The 13,123-nt window shown below is 39.5% G+C and overlaps 1 protein-coding gene across 4 annotated transcripts; it reads right to left on the reverse strand.

The window, feature by feature from the left end:
• Positions 1 to 3,940: 3,940 nt before the first annotated feature.
• slc5a3b (solute carrier family 5 member 3b) lies at positions 3,941 to 12,527 on the reverse strand. Of its 4 annotated transcripts, none has more exons than XM_063005522.1 (2): positions 12,506 to 12,527; positions 3,941 to 6,242 (listed from the first exon to the last, which is right to left on the reverse strand). In XM_063005522.1, the coding sequence occupies exons 1-2, from the start codon at positions 12,519 to 12,521 to the stop codon at positions 4,135 to 4,137; spliced, it is 2,124 nt and encodes a 707-aa protein (XP_062861592.1). In that variant the 5' UTR covers positions 12,522 to 12,527; the 3' UTR covers positions 3,941 to 4,134. The 4 variants fall into 4 exon arrangements, with proteins under 4 accessions (XP_062861592.1, XP_062861589.1, XP_062861591.1 ...); XM_063005519.1 differs by lacking the exon at positions 12,506 to 12,527 and having other exon boundaries at positions 3,941 to 5,663; positions 5,736 to 6,278; XM_063005521.1 differs by lacking the exon at positions 12,506 to 12,527 and having other exon boundaries at positions 3,941 to 5,177; positions 5,271 to 6,278.
• Positions 12,528 to 13,123: the final 596 nt, after the last annotated feature.

Consider the following 13,123-nt stretch of genomic DNA (forward strand, 5'->3'; position numbering starts at 1 on the left):
TACTGTACCAATGTTGCCATACTGTCCCAATGCTTTCTGATTTGGGGGTTGTGCAGTCATATTAAATTCCGGTGTCGTTTCAGGATTTGAGACCAATGTGGCCCAACTATTAACTTTCTGTCACATGATGGCTGAGATGTGCTGTCATCAGGGTAAGAACTCTGTGGTGTTCACTGGTCTAGCATTTACATTTTTTTTATCTTAGTAGGGTGTTCAGGACAAATATGGAACAACCACAATAGTGTGTAAAATACCACATAGAAGAAAAGCTTCCTGTTCATTGGCTCTTTGGTTATTTCTGTCTAACATCAGTGCACAGGTAAAGTTGCTTGCTGTAAACAAGTACAAGCACTTTCAAAGCATAAAAGCATATCAAACATAATGTTTAATACTATATTACTTTTTACTTTTTTTTTTTTTACTAAACAGTGTGCTTGGGGTTGTTTTTCTTGGATTATTAAATTGATTCTCTAATTTATAAATGAGTTATAGTGAGTTAGTGGGGAAAAGGTGCTTTGTTCACTTGTACTTCTGGCTTGTATTTACAAGATGATCGGACTATGTGGGTGGGGTCTTCAAACGCTGTGTAAGGACCCTGATTGGCAGATAGAGAGGTGTCTGTGCAGAGTGCATAGATGAAAAAGGGTTTTGCTAAGGGAATCAGGGATCCCCAGCAGCAGAAGACAAAATGACTACGCTAAATTGGGGAGAAAATGCATAAAGAGAGAAATAATCAGACCTGTACACATGCAGATATTCTCAAAAAAGTTTTATTTTGTTATGTGAAAAATTCAAAGTAGCAGATATAATTATGCTTCCCACACCATTTTTCTTTTTTTTGTAGCACAAATAAACTGAAAGCACAACACCCATAACGTATCATTTACAACTTGTTCTTTAGTTTAGACATTGTCTTTTCAGATTTCACTATTATACCCAATACACACTACAGTTACACCATATCTAAATGGGAGTTTAAGTGCTTAGGTCATTTAAAATTCCCCCTCACTGGAGGCTGCAAATGATTTTTCAGACACTGAGAAAACCAGTTAGTGCATTATACAAAAAAATGAATAAATAGAATTCAGAACTCTTACAATGTCACTGACTAAGAAATTAAATTTAAAACTGTTAACTCTCAAGCTCGGCATTTTTTTAATGCTGGACCCAATCAGAAAAGCAACTGATTTAGTAGTGGTGAACACTGAACACAATGCATTTTTAATTTTTCAAATTCCTCATTTTCCATTAATAAAATATGTCACAGACTCTCCTTGTTTGGAAAAGCATTGTTTAAAAACAATCTGTAAGGTTAAGTAAATATAAATTGAGCATGGAAAATGCTACTATGGGACTGTGAAACAAAAACATGTACCTCCATATACTATAGGTAAGACAAACAACTGCCGTCATTCAGTAATATTAGGACTTAAATCGTTGTATCAAAATATTACAATTAAGACTACAATTTATGGATTCAGTTAAGCATGCCTACCATGTGTTTTTCCTGCCTTTCGTAGTTTGATCTGAACTGCCAACAGATTTAGAACCAATATGTCAGAAAGATTGGTCAGAGGAATCTAAATGCTGCCCAGATGCACAAACATTTGAAAAAGTTAAAAATGCGAAGGCTGAACTTACAAGTTATTCAAGATCTACACTATCTGGCAAAAAGTGTAGACACCTGAACATTAGCTTATGCAACATCTGATTCACAGTCATCCCATGAGCATTAACAGGATACGTAATGTGTTGGTGAACAAGAAAACCGGGCGCGCGATCATCACAATGTGTTGATGGCATTAAAGTGCTGTGTTGTTAATTCAGCTCACATAATACTACTTTATAACATTTCTGCTATGCAGTATCACTTATCAAAACATCTGCAAGTTTTCTGCAGTGATTACCAACCCTATTTCTACTTCAAAACAGTTTGGCTCGATAAAAAAACCTTTATGTTGGTATTTGTTGAAAACCAAAAGCTACATTTCCATATCAAAACAGTGCTTTCAAAAGCAGTATGACAGACAAAATCTGTTTCCATAACCATTAAATAAAACTCCCAAACTAGAAGAACTAAATATTTTGCACAGCAATTAAAAACTGACATCCCAATCTACATTGACCTGATTTGAGAGACCAGTATATGCTTTCACATACTATTTAAATGCAAACATCATTGTGATTTAAGCATGAACCATATGATTATATATGTATACATATATAGGGGCGTACAAACCAGGAGACGAATATTTAAATTGGCTTCACAAACACACCTTTAATAGTCTGTGTTTAAATTAATTTCTTTATATGAATAAAATATATCATTTGTTGGTTCACTGGGCTTCTGAATCCTTCCCGAAGCAAACATGACTACAGCAAGGATGTACAATTGACATTAACCTACACATTTTACCAGGTGTTTAAAAAGGTTCATGTGCAGTGTTTTTGGGGCCTGAAAAGAGTGCAGTACTCATTTAAATTTGGCTCTTAAGAGACTAAGCTTAATTCCAATGCTAATGGAATTAATGCTGATGGAATGGTGGTTGGGGACCTCTGCTCTAAAGTTTGTCCAACTACAAGTATATATTTCCATATACACTATATGGAAAAAGTACTGGGGCAACATAATCTAATATAACCACCTAATTTTTAAACTTATGTGTTTCAGACACAACAGTTACTAACAGGTGAAATAAATCAGTTATATAAAAGAACTGATATGCTTCCAACTTTGCAGCAGCAGTTTAGGGAAGGCCTTTTCCTGTTCCAGCATGACTGTGCCCCTGTGCACAAATCAAGGTCTATAAAGACATGAAAAAAAACTTGGTTAAAAGCAACTCCAGTGACCTGCACGGAGCCCTGACCTCAGCCCCACTGAACAGCTTTCACTCCATTAAAGTGTTGCAAAGTAACGACAACTTTTATGCACACAAACTGTATTAAAGCAGGCTAGGACATTGTTACAATTGCATATAATATTGTCAGTATTAAAGCATATTCATTATGGAATTCAAGGTTTGGAAATGAAATGAAAATTAATTAAACAGCGACATTTTTGTGGTCATTAGGAAACACTTTGTACACCATATATTGTAAAACTGACATTGATGACAACATTATTACTTTAATCATTCCAAAGGGACCACTGCAATAACTGACTTTACACTCACTTGCATGAATGAAGGCAACAACATCTAGGATTAGACAGACTTTTCAAAACTTGGGTCATAAAGCACTGCAAAGCTTCATTGTTTGAAATATTTTTTTTAAACTTCAGTATAAAATACAGAACATTTTTCAACTCATTCAAAATTCTTAACAATGACAAATGTGTGAAAATTGACACAAAATAGGTGGCAACTTCAGCACTGACATAAATAATATGGTCCAACTGAGGGGGAGAAGAAATAAATACAAATGCACATACAAGACAGCTTTAAACCCAACATAACTTCAACACAATCTGCACATTTAATATAAATAAAAATGATCCTTTAAAAAGGTTTGAGGCAGAGTATCAGTATACATGATATCATGTAAGAGTGCTTTCATTACATAAGGCAAAATTGCCAGATTTGACAGTCATAACAAACATATAAAAAGAACCAACTGGTTGAGTAGTGCTTCATGCTAAAGCTAACTGTTAGTCATTGATATTGAATACTGTTTTACTAGTTGGTAAATTAGCTTTACTTTTACTGTTGTTGTATTTAATAATCCTTTAGGTCCTGTCCTGTTTATGTGTGCTTAAGTATAAGGGTGAGTGTGTTTACAAAAGTTTATATTTGTACACAGGGAAGAAATGGCATCACTGTGCCTGGTCTTTAAGTACATATTTATCGTCATCAGCGCAAGTAATTCTTTACAACTTGAAATTGGGAAAAAAATGGTATAAACAGCAAAAACACTGCACCAGTTATAAGATTATTACTGTACAGTTAACACTAAATAACAACAGCGATAGTTGTCATTTTGGCTATTATTGAAGTATGGGTCAATGGAATACAGCCTCTTCTATAAGAGCTTCAACAAGTTCATACATTTTTAGGAAAAACAAATAAAGATTAAAAAAAATCTACATAAAAAGTGTGCCCTTTTTTGCACTTTACAGTGAATAAACAGATCAGCATATTACAAAGAGAAGTAGACAAACATGAAAATACCCAGAGAACAGACTACAACTAACCCAAAGTTTAGCAAAAGTTTGATTTTAGGTGGTTCGTAAAGCATCTGTTTAACATCCTGTTCATCATCTTCCATGGCTTTAGGTGTAGAAGCTGTTGCCTGCTCCTTATACCGACAGATCCAGTGAAATATGTCCATACAGGCACACTTTTTCTGGCCTTGTTCAACATTCTTTTGCCCTACTAAATCTGCATGCCCATTGCTCTCAACTGGACTGGGTGCCTCAGTGCTGGGCGTCATGGGATCCTGGTCAGCAGGGGAAGGCATGAGAAGTTTTATATCAGCTCCATCAGGACACTGTTCTTTATGGACGTATAGAGGCAGGTCCTTTTGCATGCCAGTGCCATTGCAGTGTGTAGAACCATTATTGTTTAGCTTGTATGTCTCCTTCCCTTTTTCCAGCGGTAGACTTTTAATCTGCCGTAGTCCCCACATGGTGGTGCGCTGAATATTCTGTTTGTCTGGGGGTGGGGTACAAAGGCTTACAACCACTGCTATCACGCCTGAGATCCAAAACAGCCCAGCAGCTATGTACATATAGTGGACATGTGTGATGAATGCTGGTCGTTCATCTGGCTGATCACAACGGGGCTCACGATAGATAAAACCAAGGATAAGACGTGTGGTACCCAGGACAAAGCCAGTCATGCCACCCCAGAAGGCTCCAGTTTCATTGCAACGCTTCCAGAAGACACCAAGTAAGAACAAAGCAGCAATGGGTGGTGTAAGGTATCCTGCCATTTCCTGGATGTACAAGTACATTTGGCCACCTTGCATCTTAATGATAAAAGGCACCCATCCGATACTAATGACAACCATGATGATGACAAACACTCGACCCACCACAACCAGCTCACTGGAGGTGGCACACTTTCGCACCATCTTGTAAATGTCCAGAGTGAAGATAGTGCTTGCACTATTGAAGATGGAGTCCAAGTCACTCATGAGGGCAGCAATCATTACGGCCATCATTAGCCCCCGCAGGCCCACTGGCATTACGCTCATGACCAGTCGAGGGTAGGCAATGTTAGAGCAACCGGCCTCGCTGTGGCACACAGCCATACAGTGCTCTGGCCCAATACAGGCCAGCTCATCTGCAAACATTATCCGGGAGATCATTCCTGGAATAACGATGATGAACATGGGAAGGATTTTTAGCATGCCTGCCATTAGGGTGGAGCCTTTTGCATGAGCGATGTTCTTAGCAGCCAGAACTCTCTGCACTATGACCTGGTCAGCACACCAGTACCAGATAGATGCTGGGGTCTGGCCCAACAGGAACCCTGGCCAAGGGATGTCCTCATCAAGAGGCCCTCGTAGGAGCTTGAGGGCATTTGGCTTTGGATGGATGTGACAGGAATTGGTGTATTCAAAACTGTGGTTGTACCTGCTGAGGATGGCAGTAACATTTGGTACAGCCTCCATGTATTTCTCTCGAACGCCCTCCAGTCCTCCCATTTTGACCATACTGATGACTGTTAGAGTCAAAGCTCCACTGATCATAAGCACTGCCTGGATAGTGTCAGTGTAGATCACAGCAACCAGACCTCCTGTTACTGTCAAAACAGCCGTCATGCCAATAAGCAAAATAATCGACAGGTAGAGATTCCAGCCTAATGACTCTTGGATGAAGAGAGCTCCTGCATATAAGTCCACTGAGAGTTTGGTGAAGATGTACAGCAGAAGAGATAGAGCAGCAAAGTAGACTTTTAGTCGTTTGCCCCCGTAGCGCTTGGAGAGATATTCTGGCATGGTGTACACCCCGGAGTAGATGTAGACTGGAATGAACACCCAGCCCAGAAGTTGAAGGAGTAGGAGAGCGTTGAACTCCCAGGCACCTACAGCAAAACCACTTGCTGCACCTGAACCAGCCAGGCCAATGAAGTGCTCGCTGCCAATGTTGCTCACAAATAGCGATGCTCCAATCACCACCCAGTTCATCGACCGGCCAGCCAGAAAGTAGCCACTCACAGTGCTGCGGTTGGCCTTCCACATGGCAAAAAAGCCAATTGCAAGCACGAGGACAAAATAAATTGCAACGACTGCCAGGTCTGCTACTTCCATTGATGAACCCATTTTTCCTGAGTTCAAACAATTACAATTGTAGAACTAATAAACTAATAAACCAATTTTTTTTATTTAGATGTAAATTTAGCTAAAAGAAAAAAGATAAAAAATGTTTTATTTAGGTTGTTGTCTTTTTAGAAGCAAACAGCTGCAGCCACAAACTCTCAGATGAATTTCTATTTGGTTTGTGCATTTAGATTCAGATAATTCAACAGTCTTCTCATGAGGCAGGAAGTGTTTTGAGGAAGATGTCGGAGATCTCTGGTTTAAGTGCCAACGTCTACCTTCCTGCAAGACAAGAAAAACAGACAGAAACAAAGACAGAGAATTAGACATAATAAACAGATAAGCATTAAACCAAGTGTTGCTGTCCCCTTTCCATAAATCCTCTCCATTTATACTATACACACAGTGCACTGAGCAAATTATAGAATCCATAATAAACATGAACAAGCTGTAAACATTTTCTTTCATGTTTATCATTTCAATCAAGTATTAAAAGTACAACAATCAAGAGGAAATAAAATCCTATTAAAAACTACAATTGTTAGCACCCCTTTATTAAGTACTTTGTGCAATCTCTCGCCAAGATAACAGCTCGAACACACGGCTTTGAATTTCAAGGTTCATTCTTGTGTCCTCTCCTCTTCAGCTCATCCCACACGTTTTCTATAGGGTTATGGTCAGGGGACTGGATTAATTTAGTGGTGGGCCTTGAATTAATGTCTTGCTGAAACATCCACTCATGACCTAGTTAAAGCTTTTATGCTGAAGTAGTTGGTTTTTTATTTATTTGCTGTATTATTTAATGTATTATACAAAGTCTATAATACTATAAATCCAAACTATGCTCTTTGGAGGAACAACAGACTGATCCATCACAATGCTTTACAGTGGGAATGATGTATTCTTCTGTAAGGCAGGTCTGAAACCCACCCCTGGTGTTTGTTGCCACAAAGCTGTATTTTGGTCTTATCTGACCATAAAACAAGTTTCAGTAACGTCTGACTAACTGTATGTGCTAGTATGAGTTGGCTAGTCCTTGACAGTAAAGGCGTTCTTCTGGCACCCCTCCCAAACAACTTCTGGTAAGGAAGATGGCATCTGATTGTAGTTTTGGAGACAGTCTAACGTCAAAACCTAATAATGATTATAAAGCTGTCATCCCTAAACAGAAGATTTCTAAGGGTGCCAGCAATTGTGGTTACACATACAGTAGATATGGGAAAAGTACATTTTATTTAAATCATTGTACTTCTAATAAAGATTTTGAAAAATCAACTGCGTTTTGGAGGCACAGCTCTGCAACCTCTGCTTAAAGGATTTAATATCGTGTTTCTCCATACGTGATACAGCTCTCTTTGAGACTCTGGCACTGGGTGGTGAAAAGAATCCAGCTGACAAATGTGTGCATGTTCAGACTCAGAGTCATTTTATATTTTGCATGTGTGCCAATATTTGTAGAGGTTACTGTATTCACATGATGATCCTCCACTGTCACAAATACATCACAGAACAGTCTGTGTTAAAAGCTGCTATTTTAGCTAAGTCAACTATTTACCATCAGGGCTACTAATTTAATTCAATTTATGGATTCCTTTCTACAATTTAGAATTCAGAGGTGCCAGGCAAAGTTATTAAAAACCACATGTGTGAGGTCACCAAGTTACCAGGTCACTTTTAAAAATCATCTTAATGTTCAAAACATTTTCAGCTGCAGCTAATCAAAATAAAAGAGCAAACACTTTAAATTAAGATCTAAATGTCATTTACTGGCAGAACTGGTGAAGTATAGCAGGATTACTGTAGATGTAAAGTTTTACTCTTCTTTCTCAACTTCATAGATTTTAGTAAATATATGCTACTTGCTTAATTAATGCATGTTTATATCACTGCATAGTTGCTCTGTGATACTGTGAGTTTTTTAAACCTAGATGTTAGTGCTGGAACCTGTGAGAATTAGTGTTGAAGGTTAGTGGTTATATAAGCTGCACCTTTCGCGAATAACTTTTCCCAATTTACATGCTGTGGTGTTTGCATACCATGTTAATGCAAAACTGCTGCCTCACATCCCTCCACTTTCACCAGCACCTACAATGTCAGGATAGAATCCTCTGTAAAGCAGAGGTGAAATGAACGTGTAATGCTGTATGCATGGTTCTGTCATTTGTTATGTGGGCTGAGGTACATGTATGCCTAAGATTTTTAACGTCAGATAAAGCGGACGAATGTAATTGACCAGTCACAATGTCATGTTATAATTACATTAGATGAGCAAATTAGATGAGCAAATGCACCAAAAAACCTATGCCAGTCAAACTATTGAAGTGCATTTACAGTACTTTAGTGTTGGCTGCTGCCCTCTATTGGTTCGAATGTCTTATAGCATTGATTATTGTTCAGATGAGTTTTCAGCTATAATATCTATACTATAGCAAAATAAACAGTCAGACAACTCATACCTAAACATACTAAAGCAATTATTAAGGTTAAAAGTCAAGCACTACTGAGTCATTTCACTCTGACATGAATAGACTGTCTCCAAGTCTCTCTCCGCCTCGCTCACACCACTGTAACACATTAACTACTTTTCTCTAAGCCCACTAAGCTTCTTCTCCATGATATGCTGTCATGCACATGTGCCAAGATCTTGTTTGCACATGCCGGACCATGATGCACTGGGCATTTGAGCTCGCTCACAAACACACTGAATTATATCCAAGTGCACACTTTATCAAATCCTACACTATAGATTACTGTATCACACATTACTGAGCACGAACCTCTTTTGTGTCAGTCATTTTTACTGAAACATAATCTGTCAAATGTGATCAGTATCAAATTGCTGCATTGTGATACTCTGATCTGTAATGTAAATGTGAAATCGTACTCTGGGAAAATAATAAAAGGGAAAACAACAGGCATGGTAGCAAATATTGCAGGTCAAAAGGTGTGCACAGGTGCTGTCCTATTAGTCCTATAGCCTAAGTTAAGCAAAGCATTTGGTCTTTTATGCTTTGCATAACTTGCATTCTGGCAGAAATTTTCATCTAGCAATTCACGTTCCAATTAATCTCAAACAGTAGCTACCAAACTTGTCCAACTGTGTCTTTAGTGAAATGATTTTGTACACAAGTCACAGTCATGCTGAAACAGGAACAGAAAAGAACTGCTGCCACAAAGCTGGATTAAAGCATAAAATATATTTTACATGACAGAACTTTTAGCAATAGCTATGTAAAACATTTGATTGTCATAATTACAATCACACAGGTTACATGCAGAACAGTTACAGGACCTACTTGCAACCGTGTGTGCATTGAAGATTTGTGAAAAGGGGCACTAGTAACCTGAAATCAAAATCTTGAGTTGTTAAATTCTGTCCCTTACATAAACAAGGGGTCGCTGGAGATCTTTCCACAGTTTATATAGAGTTCTGTGCAGATAAAATAATAATGTTGGTAGCAAGTCTATTTTATTAACTTAGGCTGTTTATTTTATTTGGAGCTCCTTGTACATGATTAGTACTAACGACTCACTTTTCAATATTTCAATGACACAGTCACCTAACAAGCATTCTGTGAAATATACCCTTACTAACAGTACTGCCCTGGAAAATAGCCCAAGGGGTAAAGAGTGTGGTTGTGTTTTTAGCACTTAAAATAAGGGTCACTGACTCACCAAAAACGGTAGTGAACTCCTGCTCTAGGACAAATATGAAGCTGAAAACAAGACATCACTGACAGCGTTCAGGACAACATTGGCCCCAGTATCGATCCGTGCATCCCTATAAGTCCTACATGAAAATTTGAACCGTGGTGGACCATAGCTAAAACACTCTAGACATTACAATCAACAATGATCAGTGTTTTAGTTAGAGATGGTTATACCAAGCTGAAATCCCTGAGTAGGTCGATACCTGATATTGATCCAACACCTTATCAGTCTTAAATCTAAATAAATATTATAATGCTACATTTCCTCTTGCAATGTCGAATACCAAAAGACTGATGAGAGAAACTTGGTGAATTTTAGTGAAACTATTTAAGTGTTTGTTTGTTTATTAGGATTTTACACTTTGGTTACATTCATGACGGGAACGGCAGTTACTCATTACACAAGGTTATATCAAACACAGTCATGTTAGTATATCAAACACAGACAATTTAATTTCTCCAATTCACCTCACTTGCATGTCCTTGGACTGTGGGAGGAAACTGGAGCACCCAGAGGAAACCCATGCGGACACGGGGAGTACATGCAAACTCTACACAGAAAGGACCCAGACCGCCCCACCTGGAAATCGAACCCAGGACCTTCTTGCTGTGAGGCGACAGTGCTAACCACTTTGCCACCGTGCCGCCCTAGCTATTTAAGTGAGCAGAGGACGTGAAGTGAATTTTAGTGACCGGAGGGACGAAGTGATTAGAAATCCAGTAATTTATTTATTTATTAGGATTTTAACTTCATGTTTTACACACTTTGATTGCATTCATGACAGAAACGGTAGTCACTCGTTACACAAGGTTCATCAGTTCACAAGTGTAATATCGAACACAGTCATGGACAATTTTGTACCTCCAATTCACCTCACTTTCATGTATTTGGACTGTGGGAGGAAACCGGAGCTCCCAGAGGAAACCCACGCAGATACGGGGAGAACATGCAAACCTCACACAGAAAACACCTGGACCGCCCCACCTGCGGATCGAACCCAGGACCTTCTTGCTGTGAGCTTACAGTGCTGTTATTCCAGGAGCAGAAGGTCACTGCGAGCATCACCAGCCTGATGTTTTATCAGTCTGACACAAGTGACACGAGTCAGACACCTCGTTGTGAGCTGACTCATCTGTGCAGCCAATCACCGCCGAGCTTTAACACGCAAGGACGTGACGTGAAACCAGCATAAAACAAGTGTGTAGAATTCTCTTGAAATATCAGCTGTGCGACCCGAAGCAAAGAATGTGGGTCTCATCTTCTATCATCTTTAAATAGAGCTGTTTAAAACCTTTCCATCACCCGGCTGAGAGCAATAACAGTCGTGCTGTGTTGATACTGTGAGCTGTTTACAGGCTACTGTACAGTACACACATCCCGACCTTCTATTCTGACTATACACAGCACACTTAACATGACATTACACGAGCTTATCTAATTCATATGGATCCGTATAAATGTAAAGCTACAGGTAAGGTACACTTACCATGTGTTCTGGTATTAATCACAGCATACACAGGAGAGTCCACTGAATGAATTACCGAGTCCGGAAGTGCCATGAAATAGTCCCTCTCCAGCAGGCGCTGTCCGTCTGACCCTTCACGAACCACCGTAAATGAACCGGATTTTTCCGCGCTGTTCTGTTCTTATTACTCACTTATGTTCCTTTATCATGGTTATCGTCTCTAACCCTAACCCTAGAAATTCAGTTGTGAGCTTCTTCTTCACGAGCCTCTTAAGGCGGAGCAGGTTTTTGTCTCCGCCCGCTTTATGTACACGTCCTCCTGAGGCGGTGCACAGAGGGCTGCGGTTCCACCCCGACACTCCCCCTCAACACTGATCATTAAATTACACGCATAACCAACAGCTTTTTTTAGTAAACAAGCTTATTCTAATCCTCAGTGGATCTGGAATGTTCATTTGCCAACATATGAGACCTTAGTGAACAGTCTGGAATTTTACAGTGACTTCAGATTTTTCCAGAAGTGCATTTTGCCATCTGTACACACAGTCATATAATGACTATATAGTCATATAATGGAAACTAAACAGCCACTGGCTAAACGGATGGCCCAACATAGAAGATCGACCTCTTCTGGCCAGGACTCCGCGGTTTACACTCACCTGCAAGTCAGCGGCCACTCATTTAATGATGGAGATGTGCAGATCCTTGACAAGGAGGAACACTGCTTTGAACGGGGAGTCAAAGAGGCCATCTATGTGAAGAGGGAACGACCCACCTTGAACCGGGGAAGGGGCCTGAGAGTACATCTCTCACCATCTTACAACGCCGTGATAGGAGCTATACCCCAATCATGTCTGAAAGGCACACATGGCCATTGTGATTTGCATATGGACCTGATCACCGTTTCCAATGGGCGGTGATCAGTCGTTATGCGAATCGGCTGCATATAAGGTTGGGGTATCCACCACCAGCTCAGACTGAAGAAGTCACTTGGATTGAGTGGCGAAACGTATCTCTACAACAAACTTGTGTCCAGATGAACTGATTCAACCTTGTGGATTTGTGTACCTGGATTATTGAGCATGCACCGATTTTTTTTTTACCGTCGCTTTATCCTGGTTAAGGTCGTGGTTGGTCTGATTCATTGGCTGAAAGGCAGGAAACACCCCGTACAGATAGCCAGTCTGTTACAAGTCAGAAACATACACTGACACTTGTGTTTTTTAGTAGCTACAGTTGGCCTGGCTGCATGTCTTTGGAGGAAATCGGAGCATCCGAAGGAAGCCCAAGCAATAACAGAGCTCCTTTTTCTGTGAGGCAACAGCACTACCCACTGCACCACCACAAGAGTGAACCAAAGAATACAACAAAGAAGAAGAACATAAAAAAATATACAAGCGTACAAAAATACAACCTACTGTATATGTACAAAGTACAGGTGTGTGCTATGTGTGCAAATTAGCAGAAGAGGGTAGTGAAGTGTTATAAATATTACAAATATATAAAGACAGCAAATGTGTTCTGTGCATGCAGGGATTGGGGAGTGTTATTTATGTTACATAGTAGTCGGGTTATTTGTGTGTGTGTGTGTGTGTGTGTGTGCTTAATGGTATTACTTATAGTCCTGGTTCATCACCCAAATGGCCTACTGAAAAAAAAAATTCCCCTTGGTCCTTCTGTGTTGCC

Source organism: Trichomycterus rosablanca, chromosome 12 (assembly GCF_030014385.1).
Source record: "Trichomycterus rosablanca isolate fTriRos1 chromosome 12, fTriRos1.hap1, whole genome shotgun sequence".
Taxonomy (NCBI): Eukaryota; Metazoa; Chordata; class Actinopteri; order Siluriformes; family Trichomycteridae; genus Trichomycterus; species Trichomycterus rosablanca.

What these genes read in the sequence shown, in the direction of transcription:
- slc5a3b (XM_063005518.1), bottom strand. Translation starts at nt 6,264, where the DNA reads ATGGGTTCATCAATGGAAGTAGCAGACCTGGCAGTCGTTGCAATTTAT.